The sequence below is a fragment of the Chlorocebus sabaeus genome, chromosome 11 (assembly GCF_047675955.1).
Source record: "Chlorocebus sabaeus isolate Y175 chromosome 11, mChlSab1.0.hap1, whole genome shotgun sequence".
NCBI lineage: Eukaryota > Metazoa > Chordata > Mammalia > Primates > Cercopithecidae > Chlorocebus > Chlorocebus sabaeus.
Window position 1 is genome coordinate 49,456,080 of NC_132914.1, and position 27,639 is coordinate 49,483,718.

At 43.2% G+C, this 27,639-nt stretch overlaps 1 protein-coding gene across 8 annotated transcripts in view; it reads left to right on the top strand.

The window, feature by feature from the left end:
* The window catches only part of SCN8A (sodium voltage-gated channel alpha subunit 8), a 215,280-nt gene that overhangs the window by 172,368 nt on the left and 15,273 nt on the right, over positions 1–27,639 (top strand). For 5 of the 8 annotated variants that reach the window (XM_073020751.1, XM_073020752.1, XM_073020754.1 and 2 more), the window contains exons 18-26: positions 392–509; positions 1,051–1,205; positions 3,966–4,139; positions 10,424–10,546; positions 16,426–16,710; positions 18,573–18,626; positions 19,158–19,295; positions 20,299–20,403; positions 24,074–24,344. In XM_073020751.1, the coding sequence (XP_072876852.1) occupies positions 392–509; positions 1,051–1,205; positions 3,966–4,139; positions 10,424–10,546; positions 16,426–16,710; positions 18,573–18,626; positions 19,158–19,295; positions 20,299–20,403; positions 24,074–24,344 (1,423 nt within the window). The remainder of the gene's footprint in view (positions 1–391; positions 510–1,050; positions 1,206–3,965; positions 4,140–10,423; positions 10,547–16,425; positions 16,711–18,572; positions 18,627–19,157; positions 19,296–20,298; positions 20,404–24,073; positions 24,345–27,639) is intronic. The other 3 variants (XM_073020757.1, XM_073020755.1, XM_073020756.1) reach the window with 1 other exon arrangement.

The following is a 27,639-nucleotide window of genomic DNA, read 5'->3' on the forward strand; positions in this document are numbered from 1 at the left end:
CAGTGTCATTCTAGGCCTTTCCTAGATGAAGTGGAATCCTAAGATGATCCTGGACCCACCTCTGTCACTTCTGGATCATCCGGGTCAGAGGCTGGAATAATCCCTTGAGTACTTCCCTGCCATTCATCTTAGTTATAGCCCTGAAACCAACCTATAGCCACGTTTAGCTTTGGGTGGGTCATTGTCTTCCGTGAGTAGGTTTTGATGTTATATCCCATCTGGAAAGAAGTTTTGAGGGCCCATGGATATGGTTTGCTTATCGCGAGTTGTAGTAAGAATTCTAGAGAAGAGTCAGAACTGGCGCCTCATCCCCACCAGAGGCAGAGTTCTCAGTGTGGAGTGGGCATGTTGCTGCAGAGCTGCCTGATGTCCCTTTTCCTTGCATGTCTAGAAACTAGATGACACCAGCTCCTCTGAAGGAAGCACCATTGATATCAAACCAGAAGTAGAAGAGGTCCCTGTGGAACAACCTGAGGAATACCTGGATCCAGACGCCTGCTTCACAGAAGGTGAAAGGGGGCGAGGAGGGGATGGGCTTGGGACACTCGTGTTGCTCACAGACACAGCTCTGCAGGGGCTAGTGGTGGGCGAGGGGCAGCTCAGTGGCTATCTTCAAGAACTTTGCTCCCCACCCCGCCATTTTGAAGGAAACTTAGATTATTTCCCCTATTTGTATCTGACAAGTATATAACAAGTTTCTATTCTCACTTTTCATTGTCCATTTTCTCTTGGCATCAGCCCAAAAACTTCCTTTCGTACGACCTGTTCTGTCATGGCTGTGCCTGCCTCCTGACCACCCTTTTCTCCTCCCTCTCACTGCTTCTTTGTAGGACATCTTCTTGACTCCAGAGGGCCTTGCCCCGTTAGCCTTTGCAGCATAGCCTCAGCCCTGCCACCCTCTCCATTTCTGAATCAGGCATTCTGATTCAGCCACTGTCCTCCTGGCTGTGTGGTGGGGCAGCACCTGGCAGGGCCTGGGAGATGGAGGAGAGGGCAGGTCTGGGCGGGGCATGTTTCCACGGTCTGACCTGCCTCTCCCGCTGGTGCCAGGTTGTGTCCAGCGGTTCAAGTGCTGCCAGGTCAACATTGAGGAAGGGCTAGGCAAGTCTTGGTGGATCCTGCGGAAAACCTGCTTCCTCATCGTGGAGCACAACTGGTTTGAGACCTTCATCATCTTCATGATTCTGCTGAGCAGTGGTGCCCTGGTAAGGTCCAGGGGAGAGTGTGAGGAGGGATTGGCTGGGGAAGGGTGTAGAGAAGCCAGTGGGAAAAGCTGAGGCCCAAGCCCAGTGGCTCTGAAAACAAAGCTGTGGTCCCAAGAATAATGATCTGTTAAGGTGCTTTGGGCTGCTACTTTGAGCCTGTGGGATTAGAATCCATACCTGTTCATGTCCTGATCCTCTGTAGACTTAGCACTATCCCGCTCATGTGTCCCCACTGCCTGGTTTACCCATCTTTTGCAGCCCCTAAAATGAACTTCCCTCTCTTACCTAATACCCCAAATCTCTTGTTCTCTGCTTTTCAGTTACCCAGGATGGGAGGGAGGTGGTATTCCTCCGCTCACTGTCCCTTCACAGCCTACTGGATATAGAGAACCCATGACATTAGCAAATGTTTAGAGTCAGATCTCTGGTACAAAGGTTATTTATATTCACATTGTCCTAAGTGCTTATTAATCAGTGAAACATACAAGGCCCTGAACACACAGGCTCCTCCACTGCTGAGACTAATTATCTTGGCATTTGCTTTTATTTTTAGCCGGGTTATAACTGAGGACACCTGGATAGGGTGTGGTGTGAGGGAGTTGCTTGCTAGTTGAATAGTCTTGAGGACAGCAGGGACTAGAGACAGTATACACTTTCCTTTCCTTAAGGGAAAGGTGAAGAATGCATAATGCTGAAGTATATTTAAAGAAGATGGGCACATTCATGTAGGTGTGGAATCAAAGCTTAATCTGGAAGCAAAAAAAAAAAAAACATAACAAGGGAGAGTCCCCAAATTCAGTGTTAAAGATTTTGACAGTGACTTGGGAAGTTTCACTGACTTGTGAGGCAGGAGAAAAAAGGCTGAGAGAGGCAGCAGTGTGTATTAAAGACAAGCCCAAGGTGAAGAAGACAGCTTTCATGAAAAGGATCATGGGAAGCGAGGGGAAGGTTTACACAGGAAGGTGTCAGGATTAAAGTAGGAGGCAAAAAAGATGGCTTGGTAGCCACTGATCTGAGATCTGAGAGAAGGGGAGCCAGACCGCCCCGCCTGCGCCTGGGCCATTTGTTGCATCAACGAGCATTCACACACCACTTCCTGAGGTGCCGCAGAGGCACCCAAGATGACAGCATAGTCTCTGCCCTTGAGAAAAGAGAGGATCAGACTAAGCCAAGTGATTGGAGAAATGTGTTTTTTTATTGTTGGTATTGTTATTCTTCAAGTCTAGCAAACAAAAATCTAAACAGTATGACCCATCATTTGGTTCTTCTCTTCCCCATCTCTACAAAAAAGAATAAAGCAGTAGTGAACCAAAGGTTTTGAATGTTCTTTACTGCTCACCTTTGACAATTTTTATTTGTCGTAATGATTAGGCAAAGGATATTTGGTTCAGTACGTACAGATCCTGTGTAACAGCAGGCATGATATTTAAGAATAACAAAGTGAAGCCACTGCTAAAATATCCAAGAAGAAACTAGAATGTGGTTATGATGGGACTAAAGAGGGTGGGGATTAGGGCCCTCAGTGACATGAGATCTGTCTTGGGCATCTCACATACCTTGGATTATAGAAAGGATTCCTAACAGATGGGGTTAAGGGGAAACCTGACATGGAAGCTGTTGCCTTTTTGATTGAGCAAAGGGGATTTATTTGCACCAAGACCCTGAGTAGGACTGTGGAACCCATAACCCCTGTCCCACTGCCCGTTGATGAAAGTGGAGCTCCTGATATCCGTGTGCCTCCAGTTTGGAAGGTGAGGCTGCAGACAGCCCAATTCTGTTCTTCCTTCTGGAGCTGTTCAGAGCAGGCACCTCCCATTGTATCACAGAGGACTTCCTCCCCACCTCCACAGGTTTTCCCATGCCTTAGGAATTCCCTCCTCTTGGCACCTCACCTGTGTAGTCCACCACTCTGCAGATGGGAACGCTCACACCACCATATAAGGGATTATCCCACTCATGAATGCCAAATAAAGTAGTGCTAAGATTTTCTTCACCTAAGTGTCTCCCACCCATATGACCCTCCACCCATACTGTGGTGTCAAGGGACTAAAAGGAGGAAAGATTTTATCATGTCTTTTATATATACTGTTGGTGAGGATGGGGAGAAATTGAAACGCTCATATGCTTCTGGTAGGAATGTGAAATGATGCAACCACTTTGGAAAACAGTTTGGCAGTTCCTCAAAAAATTAAACAGTTACCATATGACTCAGCAATTCCATTCCTGAGCATATGCCCTAGAGAATGAAAACATGTCTACGTAAAAACCCATACACAGATGTTCACAGCAGCATTGTTCACAATAGAAACAACACACACGTCCATCAACTGATGAAGGATAAACAGAATGTGGTATATCCATATATTGGACTATTACTCAGCCATAAGAAGGAAAATCTAGAGAGAGAAAGTAGGTGAGTCGTTGCCTAGGGCTAGGGGGTTGGGGGTTTAGGGGGTGATTGCTAAAGGGTATGGGGATTCTTTTAGAGGTAATGAACATGTTCTAAAATTGATTGTGGTGATAGATGCACAACCCTGAATATACTAAAAGCCATTTTAAATGGCTGAATTTTATGATGTGTGGATTATATCTCAATAAAGCTGTTAAAAAATAAAAAGCCTGTGTAGTGGGGGAGTAAAGCTAAGGAGACAGGGAGCTGATGATAGGCCAGCCCATGTAGGAGGGCTCCCTGAGGACAGCAGTGCTCCCTGTGGCCTGCTTGCCTTTAGGCACTATAGGCAGCTGCTGCCTCTCTTTTAGGCCTTCGAGGACATCTACATTGAGCAGAGAAAGACCATCCGCACCATCCTGGAATACGCTGACAAAGTCTTCACCTATATCTTCATCCTGGAGATGTTGCTCAAGTGGACAGCCTATGGCTTCGTCAAGTTCTTCACCAATGCCTGGTGTTGGCTGGACTTCCTCATCGTGGCTGTAGGTGTCTTGCTTTCTGTTTCCCACCCCTTTCAGCAGGAACACAGAAACAGAGAGGGGTCTTTCTTTTTCTAAGGGCAGTAGCTGCCCTGGGCCCAGGTTATAGGTCAAGGTGTAGATGTAGGTGTGGGTAAAGTTCCCTTGCACTCAGATCTTCGTTTTAGGAAGGGGCACTCTGAAGTCCCTGCATTTGCTCCAAGAGGACTAACCAACCAACTCTTTAGTCTGGTGGGTTTGGCTTAACTTAGATTCAGAGATTAGGAGTGAGAAGTAGAATCACAGATCTCAAAGGCCCTTGTTATTAGGCTGGGGACAGGAAGTTCTTGCCCCAGGCCAATAGGATACCCTCTTTTTGTGGCTGGGAGAAGGGGTGAGAGAATGAGATGGGGGCTGCTGGGACAAAGGTGGTGGTAGTGGGATCTCTGTGGTCTCTCCTGCTGACCATTCCCATGAACACATCCATCCAACTCAAGTCTTGATACCAGACTCATGCAAACAAGTCAGTTTATTAGGTGAGGGGAGTTCACACTGAAATAAAGTCCCCCCTTCTTCCCACAAGTTGCCATTCTACAGTGATCATGAAACTTGAGAAATCCTTTTTTCCTCCAGGTTCCAAGACCATCTTCGAGGTTTGCTGGCCATGACCTCCTGTGTTTTTTCCAGGTTGGAAGCGACATCCTCTCTAATTCTTTCTCACCCCACCATCACTTGTCCCTTGTCAGCTTTACTAAGGATGATGACTATTCTCTTATTCTGTATAATAACTAAAGCTTCTTTCTTTCCGCCAAATCAGCATTTTAAAGAAAGGATGAATGGGATTTGTAGGACCAAGGCCTGTGGAAAATTTACTGCCCTCTGAGGGCTGTTAAGTGCCAAGAAAGTAGAGTGGTGGAGGCTAGACTGGTCATATAGAATGCAGGTTCCGTTGGCTGCATGGTGAACTAACTACCTGTAGAGTACCTCTGAGATCCAGGATAGAGCAGCATAGAAATCTCTCCGATGGCAGGCACCCAGCACTGAGCCAGTAATGATTTCTGCTCTATAAATGCATTTCTTTTCCAATACATTGTTTGCAGTTTCCATGGTTGATGACCCCCTTCCCAGAACTGTCACTGTGCCCTCAGTTGCATCCCCATTTCAAAAAGCCTGCCTTTGGGAAATGCCTAAATGAGGTGAGGAGCCCAACCCTAGAAGGTACCAGTGTGAGACCCTCGCAGCGAGAGATGTTAGCACTCCCTCCAGCAACTGTTGATACCATCCTGTGGTGGAAGGACCTGTACCTCCCACAGACAGAAAGCTGGAGCTCTAAGACTTAAAGAATGGACTTGTGATAAGACCCAGAGAGCCAAAGTGAGACTGGGCCAGTTCTCTTTCTAGAGAAAGAGGAAGTGCCATAGAGTCTTCATTTCACAATAGCTCCTCAGGACTACCTAGCGTCAGGTGGGACACCTGAACTCAAACTGGTTCTCCCAGCTGCCTGGGGAGGCTGTGATTTGAAACAGAGCTTCCCCACCATGACCCACCCTCACCAGAACACGTTCTTCCTCTTTTCCCTAGGGTGAGCTACCTAGAATTTGAGGATATTGATCAGGTATCCCACATGCCCCTGCTAAACAAATAAGCTGCTAAAGCACTAACAGTCCTGCACATTAGCATTTGTTTTTTGAGATGACGTCTTACTCTGTCACCAGCCTTGAGTGCAGTGGCGCCATCTCTGCTCACTGCAGCCTCTGCCTCCTGGGCTCACACAATCCTTGCACCTCAGCCTCCCGAGTAGCTGGGGCTATAGGCACACACCACCATGCCTGGCTAATTTTTGTGTCTTGGGTAGAGATGGAGTTTCACCATGTTGCCCAGGTTGGTCTCGAACTCCTTGGCCTCCCAAAGTGTTGGGTTTACAGACATGAGCCACTGTGCCCAGCCAGCATTTATTTCACAAACATTTTTATGACTTTATATGAGGTAGAAGGGGGTAAAGAGCATAGGACAGGCATGCAGTCAACTGATACTAATTCATAAGCCCTCTAGCTTTTGGGGGTTGCTTGATCATTACATTACTGTGGTATCCAACTGGCTCCTGTGAAGACCTCTGTGCCAGTTATTAGTAAATAATATAGTCGAATGCCATTATCTGTGTAGAATTGCTCCAGAAGCAATAAGGAGAAGCAGAGGTTATCCCTGTTGCAAGCATGTTCCCAGCCCCTGGGGAGCTTACACTAGCTTCCACAGCAACTATGGCCTGATTCCAGGCTTGTGCTAGGTGAGGGGACATTCCCAGGCCATCACAGTGGCTTCAATCGCTGCCACTTTTGAGTTGTGGAGGGGCAATTAGTCTTGGCCTGTCACCTGAACAGCTGGAACTGCTGGACTTTTTGGTGTCCATTTGAGTAAAGTGTCTGGTTTCTTTGGCATTTTAGAACATACAGCAGGTTAGGTCCTAACTTAGCACCATCCACTGGTGACTTGATGTCTGAGTCTGTTACTCATCGCACTTGTTTCCCTAATTGATTTTTGTTCTTCCTTGTTGCCCCTTAAAGCTGTAAGTACTTTTCAGAGTCATGGGATTATCCAGATGACTTCAAGGTTAATTCGTTTTATTTATAAGCCATACAAGTTCTCAAACAAGGAAAACATTCTGTTTTGCTCAGCTCCTTGGCTGCATTGGAGATTGTGTCCTGTAAAAGAATTTTGGCATCTTTTCCCCAGGACGTTTATCCCACTGTATATGGAAATCAGCAAGCCTATCAGTTCCAGAGATGGGGACTTGCGGAGACCACTTGCCTCATCCTGAATTCAGACTGCTGAAACCATTCTCCATTTGAAAATATTCACATCATTTTGGAAGTCACCTAATGTCTTTCCCCCTTTTTTTCCAGTCTGCAACCATAGATACCCTGAATTTATTTTTTATTTTTTAATGTTTTTAGGTAGGTCTCACCCTGCTGCCCAGGCTGGAGTACAGTGGCACAGTCATGGCTCACTGCAGCCTCAAAGTCCTGGGCTCAAGCAGCCTTCCCACCTCAGCCTCCTGAGTAGGTAGGACTGCAGACACATGCCATGGCGCCCAGCTTCATGCCCTGAATTTGATGTCTCCTCAATTCCTTTGTTTGTTTGTTTGTTTTTTAGGTTTGATTCTTTCCTTAAAGAATACTTTAAGCAATGTTAGGATTATCTCCAGGAAGGGCTTAACAGAGACTCAAAGGATTATAAGAGAGCCCTCAACTGCTAAAGAATAACCCAGATAAGACCCTTATTGATCCTGTCCTGAGCCAAATTAATCAGCTGAGTAACAGCTTATCTCTCAGCAACGTTTAGAGCCAGCCATTGAATTGGCCTTTAGACCTCCTTCTTCCGTTCTCCATACTGTGGGCCTATTTGTTAGCAGATAAGTCACCCACCCTGAAGAGCTGGGATCTTCTTACGTTATATGGTGCCTATAGCCACTCAAAGCTTAGTTTCTTGCAATCTTTACCTGACAGTTTTGTAAGATGAAGCTGACCCAGGGGACTATTGAGCCCAGGTACTTGGTTGAGAAAGAATAGCTTCCCTTCAGGTATACCTGTTAAGACCTCATGAAGAATCTGGCAACTTTCAATTCTTTTGGATTTAAGAGTTGGCTGTACTTGGTAATAATAGGGAAGTATACACCTCCGTATAAATTCTTATTGATAATGATGGATGGATAGAGAGAAAGGGATTGGTTGGTGCTACTATGTTCTAGATAGGGCTTTTGTGGCCCATAGTTTAGGCAGACATTGAACTCTGGACCATCTGCCTTTCCAAGAAAATTAGGGTAGCCTAATAGGGCAACATTTACTTCCAGATTTGCTTTGGACACTGCCTAGGGCTTCAGAGAAGATACCTACACTGGTGGATTATGAGAACGCACATGCATAGATCAAGGTTCATACCCCTTTTTATTTTATTTATTTATTTATTTATTGAGATGGAGTTTCTCACTTGTCGCCCAGGTTGGAGTGCAATGGCACCATTTCCGCTCACTGCAACCTCTGCCTCCCAGGTTCAAACAATCCTCCTGCCTCAGCCTCCCAAGCAGCTGGGATTATAGGCATGCACCACCACATCCAGCTAATTTCTTCTTGTATTTTTAGCAGAGACCGGGTTTCACCATGTTGGCCAGGCTAGTCTCGAACTTCTGATCTCACGTGATCCACCCACCTCCGCCACAACGCCTGGCCATACCTGTTTTAAATGGAAACCTTTAAACCTGCTCATCCTGACCCTTGCTAGGTCATTCACCTTCCACTTCTATCCCCCGCCAGTCATGCTGCTTAATTATACATGTCTTCATTTTTTTTTTACATTGTGTGTGTGCAATTCACAGACACAGGATCAAATAATTAAAGCCCTAGGATAAAGATAAAAAGCAGCAAATGAAACTAAGTTGTAGATTGTTTCTTTTTTTCATCTCTAAATTTTCTTTAAAGTATCATCAATTTAAGTAAGCTAAGCTGATCTGCAACCACCACTTCCCAGTAGGAAGAATTTAAGAGCTGTTGATGGAAATATCTTAACCTATCCTAGAATTTGTGTTGTAAGAAACCCAGAACCCAGCCAGGCATGGTGGCTTAAGCCTGTAATCCCAGCACTTTGAGAGGCCAAGGCAGGCAAATCACCTGAGGTCAGGAGTTTGAGACCAGCCTGGTCAACACAGTGAAACCCCGTCTCTACTAAAAATACAAAATTAGCTGGGCATGGTGGCACATGCCTGTAATCCTAGCTACTCACCCAGGAGGCTGAGGCAGGGAGAATTGCTTGAACCCAGGAAGTGAAGGTTGCAGTGAGCCAAGATTGCGCCTTTGTTCTCCAGCCTGGACAACAGAGTGACACTTTGTCTCAAAAAAAAAAAAAAAAAAAGTAGAAACCCAGAACCCAAACATTCTGGAGTTTGACTAACTAAAGGTATTTTTAGATCTGTTCTCCCTTGAAGAATTCTGTAACTCTCAGCTCAGGCCCAGGCAGGCATAAATGTAGTTAGCATGGTGTTGAGGAAGCATCGTGGTAACTGCTCTGAGAGCTCTGGTAGAATAAGGTAAGTTTGCCTCTGGCAGAGCAGGAAAGTGACCACATGTCTAGGCCTGGAGGTCTGCAGGCTTCTTCCCCCTGGTACGGTAACATATTCAAGTCTGGATTGTGCAGATAGGCCTGTTGGAATGTTGTCATGTAATCTGCCCACTGGGGATGTGACCTGTCTATGGAAGAAAAAGCATTGGCCTGGGAGTCAGGCAGTGGAGGTCTTTAATCTTGGTTCCACAACTGCCAGTGTAACCCTGGGCAAATTCTTGTGTACAGGTCTCAATTTCCTCATCTATCAAATTAATTTTTTTTTCCAAGAATTCTTCCAGCTGTTATTCTAATGATAAGAGTTATAGAAGATTGACATGGAAATGACAGACCTGAGGATAATTCATTTTGGACTGTTCTGGAAGGAAAGAATGAGAATTATAAGGAAAAGTATGGGTTCATTTGTCCAGACTCACCCAAGTTCTTGTGGCCATGGAGGGGTCCTGGTTACAGTTAAAAGTCAAAAGGATTATCATAGTTAAAAGTGAGAGATAGAAGGATATGTTTAAAAGATAGAGATACAGCTCACTTAAGTGAGTTCTCATGGAGCACAATTCTTCTTGGGAACTACAAAGTCAGCCATGGTACTTATTGAACGTTTTCATTGTTCTTAATGTTGTGATGCATAAGATTCTCAAACAAATGGTTTTTTGTCAACCAGGAGTAAGAGAGCTTGTCCCTGTTGGAAAGCCAATGGTGAATGAGCTGAGGAGGGGGCAGCTTGTGTGGAGTATGTGTATTTATCTGTATTCTTTTCCATAGGTACCATTAAATTTGTCTGGCTTAATTTAATGGGGACTTCTGGGACCTGCAGAGACTGTAAAGGGCGAGGGTAAGGCTCTTGTCTGTTCAGGCTCCTCTCCTTCCAGTGGAACTTCCTCACTCTCTCCCTCTCCCGTCCGCCTCTCCCCTTTTCCAAATTGTGTGTATGTTCTACCGCCTTCTCAATTTTCTCTTCCCTCTTGTTTTTTCTTCTGCCTCTCAACCACCTTTCCTTCCAGGTCGTTTGAGTCAAGTTGAAATAGGCAGCTGGTGTTACCCACTTCCTCTACCTGGGGGGCCCAATCTGTGTCTTCAGTGCTAGGGGCTTTATTCTAACACTCTGGAACCTCTGTTTTCTTTTCTTTTTTTTTTTTTTTCTTTTGTTTATTTTTTTGTTACCTTTTTTGTTTTTGTTTTTCTCTTCTGTTTCTGTGTAGGTCTCTTTAGTCAGCCTTATAGCTAATGCCCTGGGCTACTCGGAACTAGGTGCCATAAAGTCCCTTAGGACCCTAAGAGCTTTGAGACCCTTAAGAGCCTTATCACGATTTGAAGGGATGAGGGTAAGATACTAAGAGCAGCTGATCCTTCTGCATGCCAATGGAAACTGTTTAAGCATGCTAGAACTGATCACATGGTGGAAAGATCATTCAAACACGAATTCTGTGATGCAGCTGCTGATTTGATCCTCCACTCTCTCCCCCACACCTGCCCCGTGCAAAGGGGAATTGCGTTAAGCTGCCTCATCACATTAATATCGGCCCCACCCCCAACAACATGCCATCGCAGAACATGTTAACATTGGCTATTCTCATTTGGCCTGGCTTACCTGTAGCACTTGGGGCGGCTTTCTGGGCTGTTGATTTAATAGGGAGAATCACCAGGTGCAAAGAAGGGGAATTGTAACCCACAGACCCACTGAAAAGCACAGGCTTCAGGCAGGGAGAGTGCTGTGTAGGGGCATCAGCCAGGTGGGGACTGTGGCCTTGAGGTCACTGAGAAAGCAGCTGAGAATGGGCTTGAAGACATGATGGCAGGCCCGGAATTGGGAATGGAGCAGAATTTGGCATGGTCCTGGGAGAAGAAACGCTTTTCTTTCTATTCGGATTCCTCTTATTGCACCTTGTTGTTCTCAGCCCAGTCCCATACGGACTGGCAGCCTCTGTCTGATAGCAAAGCTTTTTTCCTCACCCCCAACCCCTCTGCCCATGCTGTATGGTCCCCTAACACTGTCAAAATGACAACCAGGTATGATGCTAGATGATTGAATATCAGCTAGTTCTCCTGAAATTTCTTGATACCTCCTATTCCTGCTTTGGTGATACTCCACCCAAAACAATACAAGGTGTTGTCACCCTGCCAACTTAGAAACAGGGTACCTTCTTGGTGCCATTTTCTTGTCTCTTGGTTTAAATAGTTGTGCGTGTGCATGCGTGTATGTGCGCGCGCGCACACACACACACACTAAAAAGTCAATTTCTTAAAATCAAAGGGGCAACTGGCTTTGGTGGTAATAGTTGTCCTGTGGTGATCAGAGAGAGGTCTGTTATACTTAACGAGACCAAGAAAACTCGCTTCAATTCAGATGTTGAATACATGCAGGAGAGCAAACCAGAGGATATATTTTTAAATGTGCAAACGTCAGAATGTAGGAATAAAAATTAAACTGTTACAATAGTCTACATGAAGCAAGACTGATTGGAAAAACTAGATACCAGGACAGTGCTGCTTCATTCATTCCTCATCTGTGACCCCTGGCTGTTCTTCCATGAAGCCACCCACAGTTATATAGGAAGATGAAAACTTAATTGGGACTTGGGAATTTTATTATGTTAATTTATCCAGACAAATGCTTTTTGTAACAAATTCATGTTTCTTCTGTAGCACAGTCACAGTTTGGTTTACTAAATGTAAGCTTTCTGCAACTCTCCTGAAACCATCTGCAGGAAGGGCAGTTCCACAGTAGTGTAAATTTATTTTAATTTTTTTAAAAACTTGGGATTTTAAGACTTTGTCCCACAGATAAGAGAGGTTTTAGCATGTGTGCAGTAAGGTCATTGCTATGCTTAGGCTAAATTTAGGAAGAGAGTTTATTACACAAGATTCAGTGGTTTAGACAGCCATGGTGGGATTGAACATGTGGTTAAAATGCTTTTCTCTGCTCCCTCCCCCTTTGCACCTTTTCCAGAGCTAGTTAAATGTTTTAATAAACCACACTGGTTTTTTTATAAAGTTGATAATCCACTTTGGTGACTGAAAAACTGAGGACAAGATGCAACCAAAAGAAGTCCACTGAAGACAGTACTTGCAGCATTGTACCGGAGCTCCTCCGCATCCCCTTACAGTGATCCCTGATCTCCCAAAAGGAGATTGGTGATACCTGAAGAAATCCCCCCATCCTCCCACCAAAAAAAATGCCCATCTGACGCATCTGATGCTTGTTACTAACTCTTTCCATCTAGATGCTCACTACTGTCAGTCCTGGCCAGGCAGACAGAAGCAGTCCTCATGGCCGCTGAGGCCAGTTTGCTCATGAGGCAGTTACTTGAATAACCTGGATGCAGGAGCCATTTTGGGAGCCACAAAATAGTCTACATGAATAGTCTTCCCTTTAGCTGCCCCTTCTTTCTCTACCTTTCCTGGACCCTCAGTTTCCAGTCCCCTAAAAACTTTTATTTGTCAACTTGAAAGTAGTTTAGGAGCCCGGAGGTCCCAAATGAATAATCAGAACAGTAGATAGTTTTATTTGAAAAGCATTATGATGTTTTATTTGAAAAGCATCTACATCAAGATTTTTTTCGGTAAGATAATGGGCGAGAACAAGTTTGAACCCAAAGCTGGAATTTAAAACAATAAATGTACACTGAGGGAAGCTTTGGAATAAGAGCACCACCTCATTTGGTTGACTCTAGCCAACTAACAGACGGTATTGACCATGGCTGGTTAGGCAGGTGAAAAGGGATCAGGGATCCATTCCTGCCCTGCAGGTTTCCTAGCCCTTCTGTGGAAGAGTAACTGCAAGAAGAAAAGATTGGATCTGGCTAAGCTTATAGTAAGTTTCCCAGTAATAAACAGAATTAGGTACACATGTTTTATTTAAATGTCATTTTTCTATGGGGCATTTTTTTTTATTCTTTGGTTTTGGTTCTTCCATATGCCAACACTTGAGAGATTACCTTTAGAAAATTTTAAATAAGAAATCTTCATAAACTGAACACCATCCATGCAGATGGGCTCAACTGTCACTGTGCTGCTCCAATTACAGACTCAGAGCTTCACTTGAGAAGGGAGCATATGACCCAAGCCTGTCCTGGGACACTGACTTCAGTCTCCTCTCCTTCCTCAAACCAAAGACCAGGAAAACTGAAGCACTTATGCTATAGGCAAAGGAATACTTAATGTAGTTCTTTGCTTTTCTCTCCTCCATAGTAATCTTCATTTAAAGATTTCGCTGTGCTGTTAAATTTTTGAGGGTATATAATATTAGTGCCATGAAACATGCATGCATTTTTGTTGATTGTCAGTACATAGTTGTCCATTAAAGCCATGTTCCCTCTGCCAGATATTAAAAGCTTGCTGATTTATAGTATTTAATGAGCAACAATAATGTCCAAGACATTATAGAGAAGACAAAAATACTGTAAGAATTAATATCCATTGGAATTTTCTCATCAATTAAATGGGATTTGTATCAATTGCCAAGTATAAACTTCCATTGATAAAAGTAACTTTTTATGGATTACTAAAACCTAGCTTTGAGTGATATTTCCATGTCTAGTTCTTAACAATAATAGATTTCATGATAATTAAAGACAATGTAGAATAACTAGAGAGCTTGTATAAAGAAGAGAAGATCAAATTCATTGACTATCAGTGGAAATTTGAATTATCATTTATAATATATATTTAGTGTGAGACTTCAAAATAAGAAATATGATCTCTTGCCCAGTGGTTGCTGAGAATAACAGCACAATGATCATTACATACGGAGCACAGTTAAATAGTTTCTTCTTAACATATTGCAGCTTATCAGCTAATGTTCAAAGCAAGGAAGAATTATTAGTACATTTAATCAACTCTGGGCTGGGCATGGCGTCTTCATGCCTGTAATCCCAGAACTTTTGGAGGCCAAGCTGGGCAGATCACTTTAAGGTCAGGAGTTCGAGACCAACCTGGCCAACATGGCAGAACTCCATCTCTACTAAAAATACAAAAATTGGCTGGGCGCGGTAGCATGCATCTGTAGTCCCAGTTACGTGGGAGGCTGAGGCAGGAGAATCGCTTGAACCCAGGAAGGGGAGGTTGCAGTGAGCCGAGATCGCATCACTGCACTCCAGCCTGGTCAACAGAGTGAGACCCTTTCTCAAAAAAAGTAAATAAATAAAAATTTAAAATTAATCAACTCTGTTTTCTGTTTTATTCATAATACTAAGGTAAAAAGGTTTTCTCTGGTTATGATTAAAGTACATTTGCATCTTATAAAACTTTGGATTTTATAGGATTTTATATCATATCAGAGAATAAGGCTCAGTGAATATTTTTGTATATTGATTCACTTGATCAAATGGATCAATATATAAAATTTTGTATATACTTTATGAGAATAAAAGTTCTAAGAGATCACTTCGTTAATTTTTCTTCCCTGTGGTAAATATTAACCCATATTTAACTGTAACCCATAGTATGTAGGACAGGTTAGACTGGGTTTGAGTAGAAGCTTAAGATCATTCTCTGCATAGTCAGAAGAGTTCCTGGAGGAAGTAGGTTCTGAATTGAGATTAAAAAGCAACATGCCTCGGTTTCAAGTCTTTGGGACCTACTTCCTATGCCACATTTGTAATGGTCTAACAGAAGGTCACAGTCTCCCACCTAAGGTCTGCTGCGAAATGCTGTCACATAGACTGGAGCTTTTGAATCTTTACATAATCTACTCCCTTATTGTTTGAGAAATTATTTTTCCATTTGTGGATCATCCTCCTTTTGCCTGTTCTTTTGCACATTTCATTGCTTTTTGGTGCTCCCGCCAAAGGGTGAGCAACTGTAGAATGAGGAGGTAAATTCAAATCTGAGTACATGACAAATTTGGTAATATAAATCAATATGAATATCATTCTCCAAAAAAAATTGAAGATTTTCCAGCTTTCAGATATCCTGGCTTTCCTTGCTCAAAGTAATAAACAATTAACAAAGTAATAAACACTTTATACTAATGACAGAGCTGTCAGATCTAGAAGAGATTTCTTGGTCTAAGAATTAAGAAATAACTGCCTCTCAGTCTAAAGGCCTTAATATATGAATTGGAGAAACACAAAATGAATATTTTAATCTAAAAAGAAGAGTGACTCCTTAGCAGAAGAATATCATTGCATTTTTTACACAAGATAGAACAGATAGCTCTGATCAGCCACATGTCCTGATGAGTGACAATGCAGTCTTAAGGCAAAACCAGAAGATAAGGAAAACCTAAACCCTAAACTGTATGCTGCTCTGACTGACACTGTAAAGCAAAATCAAAGTTGAAAACAACCCAGAAACTTGGATTCCTAAGGGGTTTTTTCCTTTGCTTTTTTTAAATTCCTGAGCTTACTGTAATCAGTGACTTTTAACAATATGCCAATTTTTTAGTTTCCAGAGCAGTGATGATCTAACCCAAAACTCTCTTAAAAACCTTAAGTCATCCTATTTCTAATACATTGTGATGAGTGGAGTCAAGCCCTGGAATGAGCAGAGAGACGACAGCATTAGCCAAGCAGGGAGCGACTCTGATTTAAAAGCCTACAAAGTCAGAATAAAAAGGCTGGAGAAGTATAATGAACCTTGAATGAAAGCACATCTCTTCAGATTTTATTTTATACTGTTTGGTAGAGGGAATATAGCTTTTTTTTTTTTTTCTTGAGCCTGCAAAATATGCATGCTCAGCTATTGCCTGAAATAAAATAACTGGCCTTGCGTAGTCATAAAAGAGACATTATGTACTGTTAACTGGCTCTCTATTAACCACAACGGGTAGTTCTCTGTGATTCTGAACAATTATACCTTGTTTTTCAGAGGGGGAATGTCTGTTGAAAGGCAACTAGCAAGCTGAAAGTTACTCATATTTTCCCACTGTGCATGTTTTATGAATTGAAGAAGAGGGAGACTGGACTAAGAAATAATTTTTCAGTCCCCGGCTGATGCATAGGAAAGAAGACATAGGTCAACTTGCCTGGGGAATTTGTGTTAGTCAAAATAAAGATGTAACTTTTTAAAATTCCTTCAATATAGGCCTAGACTTAGAAATTTTTGGTTCTACTTGTCAGTCTGTCCAGTTACTCTAATTCCAAAGGGAATGTAATGTTTCCATACAGAACAAGCCACACAATGTCATTCCCCTCCTGGAAATCAAAAAATGTGCTTGCTCCCATTTCCACACAACACTCAGCAACCTCCCCTTCCAATGCAGGTGGTGGTGAATGCCTTGGTGGGCGCCATCCCCTCCATCATGAATGTGCTGCTGGTGTGTCTCATCTTCTGGCTGATTTTCAGCATCATGGGAGTTAACCTGTTTGCGGGAAAGTACCACTACTGCTTTAATGAGACTTCTGAAATCCGATTTGAAATAGAAGATGTCAACAATAAAACTGAATGTGAAAAGCTCATGGAGGGGAACAATACAGAGATCAGATGGAAGAACGTGAAGATCAACTTTGACAATGTTGGGGCAGGATACCTGGCCCTTCTTCAAGTAGTAAGTAATGTTTTTTGTTTTCAGTTCTGTGAAATTCAGGCAGCTAGCACAAATCCCATTTGGCTTCTTCTCAACCCTGCTTCTAGAAGCACGATTATTCTCAATAAGTCCAAGAGAACAGTGTTGTTCCCCAAACCAGTTTCAGAGAGAGACCTTTCCTGAGTATTCTCTGACTTCTACAAGATCTCCCTCAAAGGAAATCTCTCATTGTGCTCAGGAGCAGAGCTGTCCCAGCAACAAATAAAGATTCCTGCAATGTAGTAAAGTGGCAGAGAGATCATCTTCCTTTCCTGGTCAGAGTGTAGTTAAAGAGAAGGGCAAAAAAAAATCAAGAAGATAAGCACACAGACAAAAAAAATAATGGCAATTGTGATGGAGCAAAATAATAGTACATACTCACTACACTCCAGTTAACTTAGGAAAAAACCATGGCAGGGCTTTGGTGCCACACTCACCTCAGCTCCACCCCAGAGAAGGGTATCAGATTAATGTATCACAGTAAGGAAGGATTTAGCTATCTAGATAATTCTCTTTTGCCTAATTTCATTCTTTCGTGCTTAGTTTTCACTTCCTCTCTCACCAGTGTTTCCGAATGTGTGACAAGACAACATAATGCAGTGAAAGCTCGTAGGCTTTGAAATTAGACTGATACTGATTTGAACCATACTCTGATACTTACTGGATATGTAACTTTGGACAAATTATTCAACCTCTCTGACTCTCTGTGTCTTCATCTATTAAATATAGATAATGAAACCTGGCATGGTTGTTAAGAGGGTTTGTGATTTTTAAAAATTTCTTAGCACAATGCCCAGCATATAACCATGCTTAATTAATGAAAATTGCTGTTGAGTGTTTTTGCTACTATATTGCCATGCCTATATCATACAGTTCTTGGGAGACTAACTGCAATAACACAGATGAAGCTCTCAACCTAACCTAACACATAGTAAACACTGTCAACTCATAGTAGAAGGCAAAGTTCATGGAATGAACTATAGTTTTTCCTACCCCAAAGCTTTTTTGCTGTTGTATCCCAGTTCAAAAAATTGGACCCACAAATTGAATCTGAATTGGAACATCTCCAGAAAACCAGTGCACATCAACAAGCCAGTCAAACATGGTAGTCACAGAGTCCCTGCCATATGCAAGATGCTGTGTGTGACAGTACAGTACTAGGGCCCTCAGATGAATAAAGACCTTCCTGTGCCCTGAAAAAACCTTAGAATCTGGTTGAGTGCGTAAAACATGGAGAATAGTACATGGATTATCCATATTTCCAGAATCAGTCTAGATACAGTAGACTGAAGGAGTAGAATTGGGAAGGGATTGTCAAGGATAAAGCTGGTATTGCCACTACATAGGCTACACATGTGTATAGCAGTAAAGGGTAAGTCTGATCTTGTTTTTCTTTTAAATGCAACTATGGGTTTTTCCAACCCCTGTCGCTTAACACATTTTTTTTTTTTTTTTTTTTTTTTGCTTAACACCTTTTTAAAAAATGATTCCTCAATGGAATGGAGTGCTAAGTTCCAAGCATTTTCAGTAGATTCCTGCCATTCACTCATAAAAGTTTTCCCTAACTTTAGGTAGACTTCTCAGGCCCATGTTTTTGAGTCCTTTTGTAAAGCCTTAATCCCACTACCATTTTCAACATGTTTATTTGCCACACTTTGATGTTATTTTCAGGAACAAAGCCCTCCTGGGACCTGTAGTAACAAACAGAAAATTCTGTGTCCAAGGGAGGCTGCACCCAAACCCCTGTTCTGTGTTCTCACTGAACCTAAGCCTGGCCTTTGGGACCCCTGCCTAGATTCCCATCCCTTAATAGGCACCGTCTAATGACTGACTCTGTTTGCCAGGCAACCTTCAAAGGCTGGATGGACATCATGTATGCAGCTGTAGATTCCCGGAAGGTAAGGATGTACATGGCAAAAATACCACCTTCTCAGATGGGTGGAAAGCAAGCAGCATGGTATACCAATCCCACCAAGAAAGAGGAAGGGATGGAGGAATGGAGGAGTCGACGTTTCTTTTTGGAACATTTATTGCTTGTTTTATTGATTATAGATCATTTTCCTTGTCTCAGTAAGTCATCACTCTCTTACATTGGCCCCCAATGATTAGACTGTTAATTTTTACTTGGCCCCAGTGAAGCTGTCTATGCTTCAGTCCTGCTTCATAGCAAAAGTATGGCTCCTAGCAGACAGCCCTCCCTCCCTGTGGCTTCATGATTTGCATGTTCTCCACATGAGTCGGAGGAGGACTAGTGCCCTCTCACGGCAGGACATGCCAGTGTAGAGAAGGAGGCAGGCAGAAAGAATCTAGGGCTCTCCCATCCCAGGATGTTCAGCAGCTCAAATGGTCACAGTTATGACTGATGGTCTTGGCATGTCCAACTGCAAACTAGGAGCTGATTCTCTTCCTTTTATCCTGTCCTTTGACAGCCTGATGAGCAGCCTAAGTATGAGGACAATATCTACATGTACATCTACTTTGTCATCTTCATCATCTTCGGCTCCTTCTTCACCCTGAACCTGTTCATTGGTGTCATCATTGATAACTTCAATCAACAAAAGAAAAAGATAGGTCTCCTCCCCTCATTGCCAGTGGTTGGAAGTCAGCCCAGATAAGAGGCATCTTTGTCCCTATCTCTAGAAAGAAAATGTCCCTCTTTCTTTCTCTAAAATCTATATTGTCAGCTCAGTGTGACCCTGGCCCCCATACATTAGCCCCAACACACTCTTTCTGTTCAGGGCTGGATTTTGCAGCACGTAGTTTACCACAGGTACTAGCAGTCTTTTATTCTTGAGGCCTATTACTCAAGAATAGGTCTCCCTCCAAGAATTCTGGTCTCTCACCAGAAGCAGGTAGGTCAGAGAGTGCAGTCTAGCAACAGAGATGAAAAGGAAAGAAACAGATGAATAGCTATTGCAAGAAGTAGAAACTCTCTAGACTTGTGATTATCTAATCAATCTCTGAGCACAAGCAAATTGGGATTTGAGAGACCACCCTTGGAAAGTTCACTTCCTTCCTTGTTCTAGATGGTTAACAAGTTTTACAAAGCAAATTGAAAAAATTGCTCTTGTTACTCATTTTGTAAGTCAAGTCTATCCCAGCATATTCCAAGACACCCTCCAAATTGCTTTCTTGCACCAGAATTTCCAAATTTGGGGTATCATCTAAAATAAATTGGGTATCAACCAGGACATGAAGATCTTTTTATTCTAAAATGTTTTGTCTAGAATGTATCAGGAAAACTGGCCCCCAGAAAATGAGACTGTGAGATATGACTGCCTTCAAAGTCACTGCTCTCAAGTTTACCCTTTCATGAGGGTCTATAATTGGATAGTCCATTTCCTTTCTACCTCGGGACTGGAAGATCTTAGAAATCCTGAGCTAAAAACAAGGGCAAGTATCTCTTTAGAGCTGAATGATTATCCCAGGTCTACCCCACTCTGGGATAGCTATAAGCTACAAAGGAAAGGGATAGGTCTCCCCTCAGTTCTCAGTATTGATCCTTAGGTCCAAACCCATAGCATGTTGAGAGCCAGTTGTAATTGTCTGTTTTTTTCTTCCTTCCTTTACTTCGGAGGTCAGGACATCTTCATGACCGAAGAACAGAAGAAGTACTACAATGCCATGAAAAAGCTGGGCTCAAAGAAGCCACAGAAACCTATTCCCCGCCCCTTGGTAAGTGCATTGTGCAGGCTGAGGACTTAGTGACAACCCATATAGGAAAAGTACTGCTAGGGTTACTGCAAAGGAAGGAAAAAGGTAAGTGATTCGGCTGCTTTGTGCCTAATCCTCTCCTCACCACCCATCCAAAAAATCTGAATAGGAGAGCAGAACAGGGATTAAGCATGGGGGCTTTTACATCAATCCTCAACCTATCCTCTGAACCTTCCTTGGGCAACCGCCAAGAATCAGCATGTGAACCACATTGGCTTTGGCCCCGGTAGAGAGATGTTTTTAGAGACAACCAAAAATTAACAAGAGAAGATGAAATAAAATTGCTCTCTTTCCTACCAGTTCAAGATAGGATTTGGTCATAATTTTTTCAGCTTCTCTCTGCTCATTAAGTATGTCTTTGCAGGATGTGTCTAGAAGCTAAAGTCATGCTTCTGGCTATTTGTGGGAGCAGAAGAGGGTAAAACTATGTGAGTCTGGTGCCCTGATTCCCTCTCTTGAGCTGAGCCTTTTATAAAACAGATTAGGGGGCTGAGATTCTGCTCCATTGTTCCACTGGTGGTGGTTGTCTTGTTTCAGAGAAGAAGGAGATGCCCTGCTCCTGATTCTATATATCCGGTTGCGGGGGACATCACCCCCAAAAGCCAGGCCCAGAGTTCCTTCTTCTGTAACTTCCATTTAGCAACTTCAAAAAACAGACACAACACCACCAAAAAACACTCAGCAGAACCTTTAATACAAAAGCTTCCCTGGCAATCTAATTTGTAGAAATAGAAGTAGAGTGACTATGTTTGCATCAAGAGTTATAGTTCCAGAGCGTTTTCTCCCCTCATCCCTACACACGCTGCACATTGGCACATCTACGGCATCAACCTTTGAAGGAAAAGAAATTCTAGGGCTTTGCAGAGCAGATTAAAAACCACCAAGTTAAAGTAATCCTGAAAATAAGCACCAGCCCAAGTACCTAGGTACTTAAAACAAACAAAAAAGCAAGGAATCTTAAGAAAGAGAACAGTTGGGGTTTTTTATTTCCTTGATGTTAAGACTTCATTTTGTGATAGAAATGGGACTAACGGGAATAGAAAAGGGTTAACATTTCTAAAGTTCTGTTTAGTACTTTACATATGGGAACCTGAGTGTATTTTCTTCCACATTAAAATATAATAACTTCCAGCCTAGGCAACATAATGAGACCCCATCTCTACAAAAAAAGTTTTGTAAAAACTAGCTGGGCATGGTTATGGGTACCTGTCGTCCTCACTACGTAGGAGGCTGAGGTAAGAGAATTGCTTGAACTTGGAGGCCAGGACTGCAGTGAGCCATGACTGTGCCACTGTACTCCAGCTTGGGCAATGGGGAGAGACCCTGTCTCAAAAAATACAGAATAGAATAAAATATTTTTTTAAATGTAGGAAACATTAAGAAAGAGTGATTAACATTCATTTAGCAAATATTTATCAGTCTCCACCACGTACCAGGCACTAAGCATTATGTGATGAACAAAAGGTAGACACTGCTGTCATGGAGCTTATAATAGTTGGGGAGATAGATAATAAATAAGTAAGCAAACAGCTACAATAAAATGTGGAAGATTGTGAGGAAAAAATTAACTGGAGGGCTATAAGTGGTGGATCTACTTTAATATAGTAGTCAGAGAAAGCCTCACTAAGGAGGGTCTACTTGAGCGGGTGAGAAGGAACCGGCTGGGCACGGTAGCTCATGCTGTAATCCCAACTTGGGAGCTAGAGGCAGGCAGATTGCTTGAGCACTCCAGTCTGGGGAAGAGAGCAAGACCCTATCTCAGAAACAAAAAAAAGAGATGGAACCAAAGAGTTGGGGAAAGAGATTCCTGGCAGAATACACATGACCCCAGAAGCAGAAAACAGTGTGGCCAGGGGGTGGTGAGCCAGAGGAGGGACATGAGCAGAGTCAGACTGTGCCAAGTGTCTCCCTGTAAGCCAGGTTAACAATAGGGATTGTGTTGCAAGCCCAATGGGAAGCTCTTGAAAGGTTTTAAGTAGGGGAATGATGTGATCCATTTGTTTTTTGTTTTATGTTTTGAGACAGAGTCTCTCTCTGTCAACCAGGCTGGAGTGCAGTGGCGTGATCTCGGCCCACTGCAACCTCTGCCTCCTGGTGGTTCAAGCAATTCTTGTGCCTCAGCCTCCCGAGTACCTGGGATCACAGGTGTCTGCCACCACGCCCGGCTAATTTTGTATTTTTAGTAGAAACAGGGTTTCATCATGTTGACCAGGCTGGTCTTGAACTCCTGACCTCAAGTGATCCCTCTGCCTCGGCCTCCCAAAGTGCTTGGATTACAGGCATGAGCCACCACACCTGGCCATGATCCATTTGTTTTAAATCATTACACTTGCTATTGTATGAGGACTGCATTGGATGATGGCAAGAGAAGAAGTAGACCAGTTAAGTGGCCAGACAAGTCCAGATGAGAGATGATGGTGGCTCAGGTTAGAGTAGAGCCAATAAAGATGGAATGAAGTGGATGAGCCCAAGTTCTGTTGTTCTATTTTTGGAGGAAGAATCAATAGGCCCTTCAGTGGATCAGATGAGGGAGAAGAAAAAGACAAAGATGATCCTTAGATTTCTGGCTTGAGAGCCTGGATGAATAATTGAGATGAGAGGAACAAGCTGGGTGAGGGGCAGGGAACAGACTTGACTCTGCTTTGGACTTAAGTGTGAGAGGCTTGGACATGATAAGTTTGAGATGCTTATAAGTCATCAAGAAGAAGTGGCAAGTAAGCTGCTCAGGTTCAGAGGAAAGGTGTGGGCTGGAGAAGAAAAGCTTGAGAAGGATAAGTACATAGATACCACGTAAGCAGCAGGAATACATGAACTCTCATAGGGCAAAAATTTAGAGAAAGAAGGGATTAAGAGAAGAAGTTGCTTGCAGATGAGACCAAAAAAGGAGCAGCTGGGTAAGTAGGAAGCCATCCAGAGTGTGTGATGTCACAGACACAAAAGAGAAGTGGTCAGCTGGGTATCGTGATACACACCTATAGGCCCAGTTTATTGGGAGGCTCAGGCGGGAGTATCATCTAAGGTTAGGAGTTTGAATTGCTGTGTGCTATGATCGCATCTATGCATAGCCACTGCACTCCAGCCTGGGCAACACAGTAAGACCCGTCTCTAAAAACAGAGAGAAAGGCTGGGCGTGATGGCTCACACCTGTAATCCCAGCATTTTGGGAGGCCGAGGCAGACAGATCACTTGAGGCCAGGAGTTCGAGACCAGTCTGGCCAATATAGCGAAACCCCGTCTATACTAAAAATACAAAAAATTAGCCAGGCGTGGTGCTGTGTGCCTGTAATCCCAACTATTCGGGAGACTGAGGCATGAGAATTGCTTGAACCCAGGAGGCAGAGGCTGCAGTGAGTCAAGATTGCACCACTGCACTCCAGCCTGGGCAACAGAATGAGACTCTGTCTCAAAAAAACAAACAAAAAACAGAAAGAGAAGCTTTCTTTGGAAAGCTCTTGGTGAGGCAGTATTGATGTTGGTCTCCATCCATGCTCCTGAATACTGGTTAGCAGAGCTGACCAGTATTACAGAAAAGAAGGGAGAGGGTACCTCGATTAGCAGGGTGACAGCTTCCATAGGTTGGCTTGGAAAGGTTTTCATGAATCTTTTATCTTTTCCTTCCCTTCCTCCCCAGAACAAAATCCAAGGAATCGTCTTTGATTTTGTCACTCAGCAAGCCTTTGACATTGTTATCATGATGCTCATCTGCCTTAACATGGTGACAATGATGGTGGAGACAGACACTCAAAGCAAGCAGATGGAGAACATCCTCTACTGGATTAACCTGGTGTTCGTTATCTTCTTCACCTGTGAGTGTGTGCTCAAAATGTTTGCGTTGAGGCACTACTACTTCACCATTGGCTGGAACATCTTCGACTTTGTGGTAGTCATCCTCTCCATTGTGGGTGAGTGGGGTTGGGGAAGTAGGCAAGGGGAAAGGGGACCTGACTGATTGTGAGGATGAGATATCCCAGAAGAGGAATGAGTGACACAGGTCTGAAGTGCAGGCAAGACACCCTCATAGCTTAAACCCATGTGTGCCCCTGAGTCATCTCGGGGGCCTGCCTAGCAGGTTCCATGGTCAGTGAGTTTCTACTGAGTGTTCTTAGTAGTCTTGGATTATAAATTCTGTGGCTCAGGGAAAAAAGGAGAAAAAAAAAGATTGGTTCTTGCTTTTAAGGAGTTTAAAGTCTAACAGGGAAGGTAAAAGAAAGTTGTCATTAAAAAATGTAGCACAATAGAAGTATAAAATGAAAAAAGGAATGATTGTTAACTTGGCTGTTAATGATATAGTCTAGGTAAGTTCTGGTGGTGATGGCCATGGTAGTGCTGCTGTTACTGGCAGGGCTTGTTTACTGAGATTTTTCTATGGGCCAACTATAGTTCGAGAGTTTCTTCACCTGTTTTATCTCATTTGATTCTTATTACATCCCAGGAAGCAAGCTTCTTTATTATCTTGACTGTATAAATGTCCACAACCACTCGCTAAGAGGTGGTAAAGGCATAACTCAGGTTGATCCCAAAGTCCATGTTTTTTAACAGTGACTATGTGCATTTTGCTTCAACCTAAAAGTGTGGGGGGCATGATGTCCTGGCAGGCAGGCAGAAGGAAATGCCACCCTGTTGATTGCCCTCCCAAAATGTTTCCTTGCCTTCCTGAAAGGCATCTTGTGTGATAAAACTCAGCCTTGGCTCCAGGTAAGTTTGACTCATTTACACTAGGGAGAGTGCTCAAGACCCATGGGGCCAGCCCCAGAGCTCCAGTGGCCATGCTGGGCCTAGTGCAGTGGTGAGTAAGGTAACAGAAGGCAGGGGTCTCTCCTTGGCCCATGCCACCCTCTAGTTCTGTCCTTCAGAGCAGCATGTCCAAAAGTGTGTTGATGTGTGGAACACTAACCCTATACATTTCTCCCCAAGAAAAGAATCTCGTGAGGAAATTACTTTAGGTAACACTGCCTTTAATTTTCCTTTGGAGGTTCACAGTGCACATTACTGAATTCTCTTGGAAGTCCTACAGTAAAGAATTCTGGGCCGGGTGCAGTGGCGCATTCGTATAATCCCAGCACTTTGGGAGGCCAAGGCAGGCAGATAGCTTGAGCCCAGGAGTTCAAGACCAGCCTGGGCAACATGATAAAACCCCATCTCTGAAAAAAAACAAAAAACAGAAATGAGCCAGGCATGGTGATATGTACCTATAGTCCCAGTTACTTGGGAGGCTGAGGTGGGAGGATTGTTTAAGCTTGGGAGGTCAAAGCTGCAGTGAGCCGAGATCACCCCATTGCACTTCCTAGATGACACAGAGAGACCTAGTCTCAAAAATAAAGAAAGAATTCTGTTTAAATGTAACATAGCATCCCACCTTTATTAGACCACAGTTTCCTTTTTTTCAGTAATAATAATGATAGCTCACATTTTAATGGAACACATTATGTGCCAGGTACCATTATAAGTGCTTTAAATATGTTAATTCATATAATCCTCTCAACAAACCTCTAAGAATCCTGAGGAACTGAGGCACAGAGAGGTTCCCAAGACATGTGGCTGGTAAGTGAGCAAGTGAGGGTTCAAGCCCAGCCCGCTGGCCTCAAGTCCATTCTCCTAACTTCTCACAAAACACACTTTGGACAATGCTACCCTTGTCCACTGCTCTTGAAACTTTCCTGGCCACTTATTGGGTGACGCAGAAAATCCACAGACCAAATCATACCCCCTATTTTCAAATGGTACTCTAAAAAGAGGAAGATGTTTTTGATGATGAGGATTTTTATTAATCATTAATTTGTTCAGAAAAGTATAGAAATCAACTTTTTAAAGTAAGAAATGTATTAGAGTTTTCTAGAGGAACAGAACTAATAGGATAGATGTATATATGAAAGGGAGTTTATTGAGAACTGACTCACACGATCACAAGGTAAAGTCCCATGATAGGCCATCTGCAAGCTGAAGGGAGCCAGTAGTGGCTCAGTCTGAGTCCCAAATCCTCAAAAGTAGGGAAACTGACAGTGCAGCCTTTGGTCTGGCCAAAGGCCGGAGAGCCCCTGGCAAACCACTGGTCCAAGAGTCCAAAAGCTGAGGAACTCAAGAGTCTCATGTTCGAGGGCAGGAAGCATCCAGCGCAGGAGGAGATGAAGGCCAGAAGACTCAGCAAGTCAGCTTCTTCCATCTTCTTCTGCCTGCTTTTTCTAGCCGAGCTGGCAGCCGATTAGATGGTGCCCACCCACATTGAGCGTGGGTCTTCCTCTCCCAGTCCACTGACTCAAATTAAAAGTAATGGCAAAAACTGCAGTTGCTTTTGCAACAGCCTAATCTCTGGCAACACCCAGAAACAATACTTTGCATCCTTCAGTCCAATCAAGTTCACACTTAATATTAACCATTATAAGTCCACCCCTTGCCAACTTGAATCCCTACACATCTCCTGAAATCATACTTAATATCCAAATAAATACAGTAATAAGGTCATAATTATGCCTAACATAATACAGCTGTCCTTCATACAACAAGAAGCACACTAATCCTTAACCTGAATGCTATTACATAAAGTTAACAACACTTAAATGCTGATATGAAGTCAACAAATCTTATGTCACATGATAAAGGAAAAAGAAAACTAAAATGAAGATACTTTCCTAGTACAAGTGTATACATGCACAAACATGTTCTTAACAAAATAAGGAGGAAATACTTACGACAACAGTCCTCATTTCTGCATCTGGTCACGTGGTCGTAGCTGGCATTGATGACTACCTTCTACTACTCATTCTATAATCACTTTGCCTTCAGCAAGCCCAGGGCTGGTTGTGGTTTTTAACCTGGTGGAGTGACCCAAATCTTCATTCCTAAAGGGTCTGGGGCATTTGTAGTCCTGCCTGGATTGGGCTGTTGTAGTTTCCCATTGACCTTAATCACAGGGCATGCTAATAATAAGAGACACCCTAAAGGATCACCTGTATTCCATGCATACTCTTCCATACCTCCATTTTGGAGCAGTAGACTGATTTCATCTTGATTGTCTGGGTCAGTCACCCCAGCCAACACTATAACTCCCTTTTTAGACTGTTGACTTAAGAGGTAGCCCAAAGTGGCTAGGTGGCAATCTTAACTTCAGGTTTCATGGAATCATTGTTGTGTTTCCTAGTGGCAGCATTCCTCCCTCTGGAACTAAGACCTCTAGGCCAGCAGAACATAATGTCGCAAGAA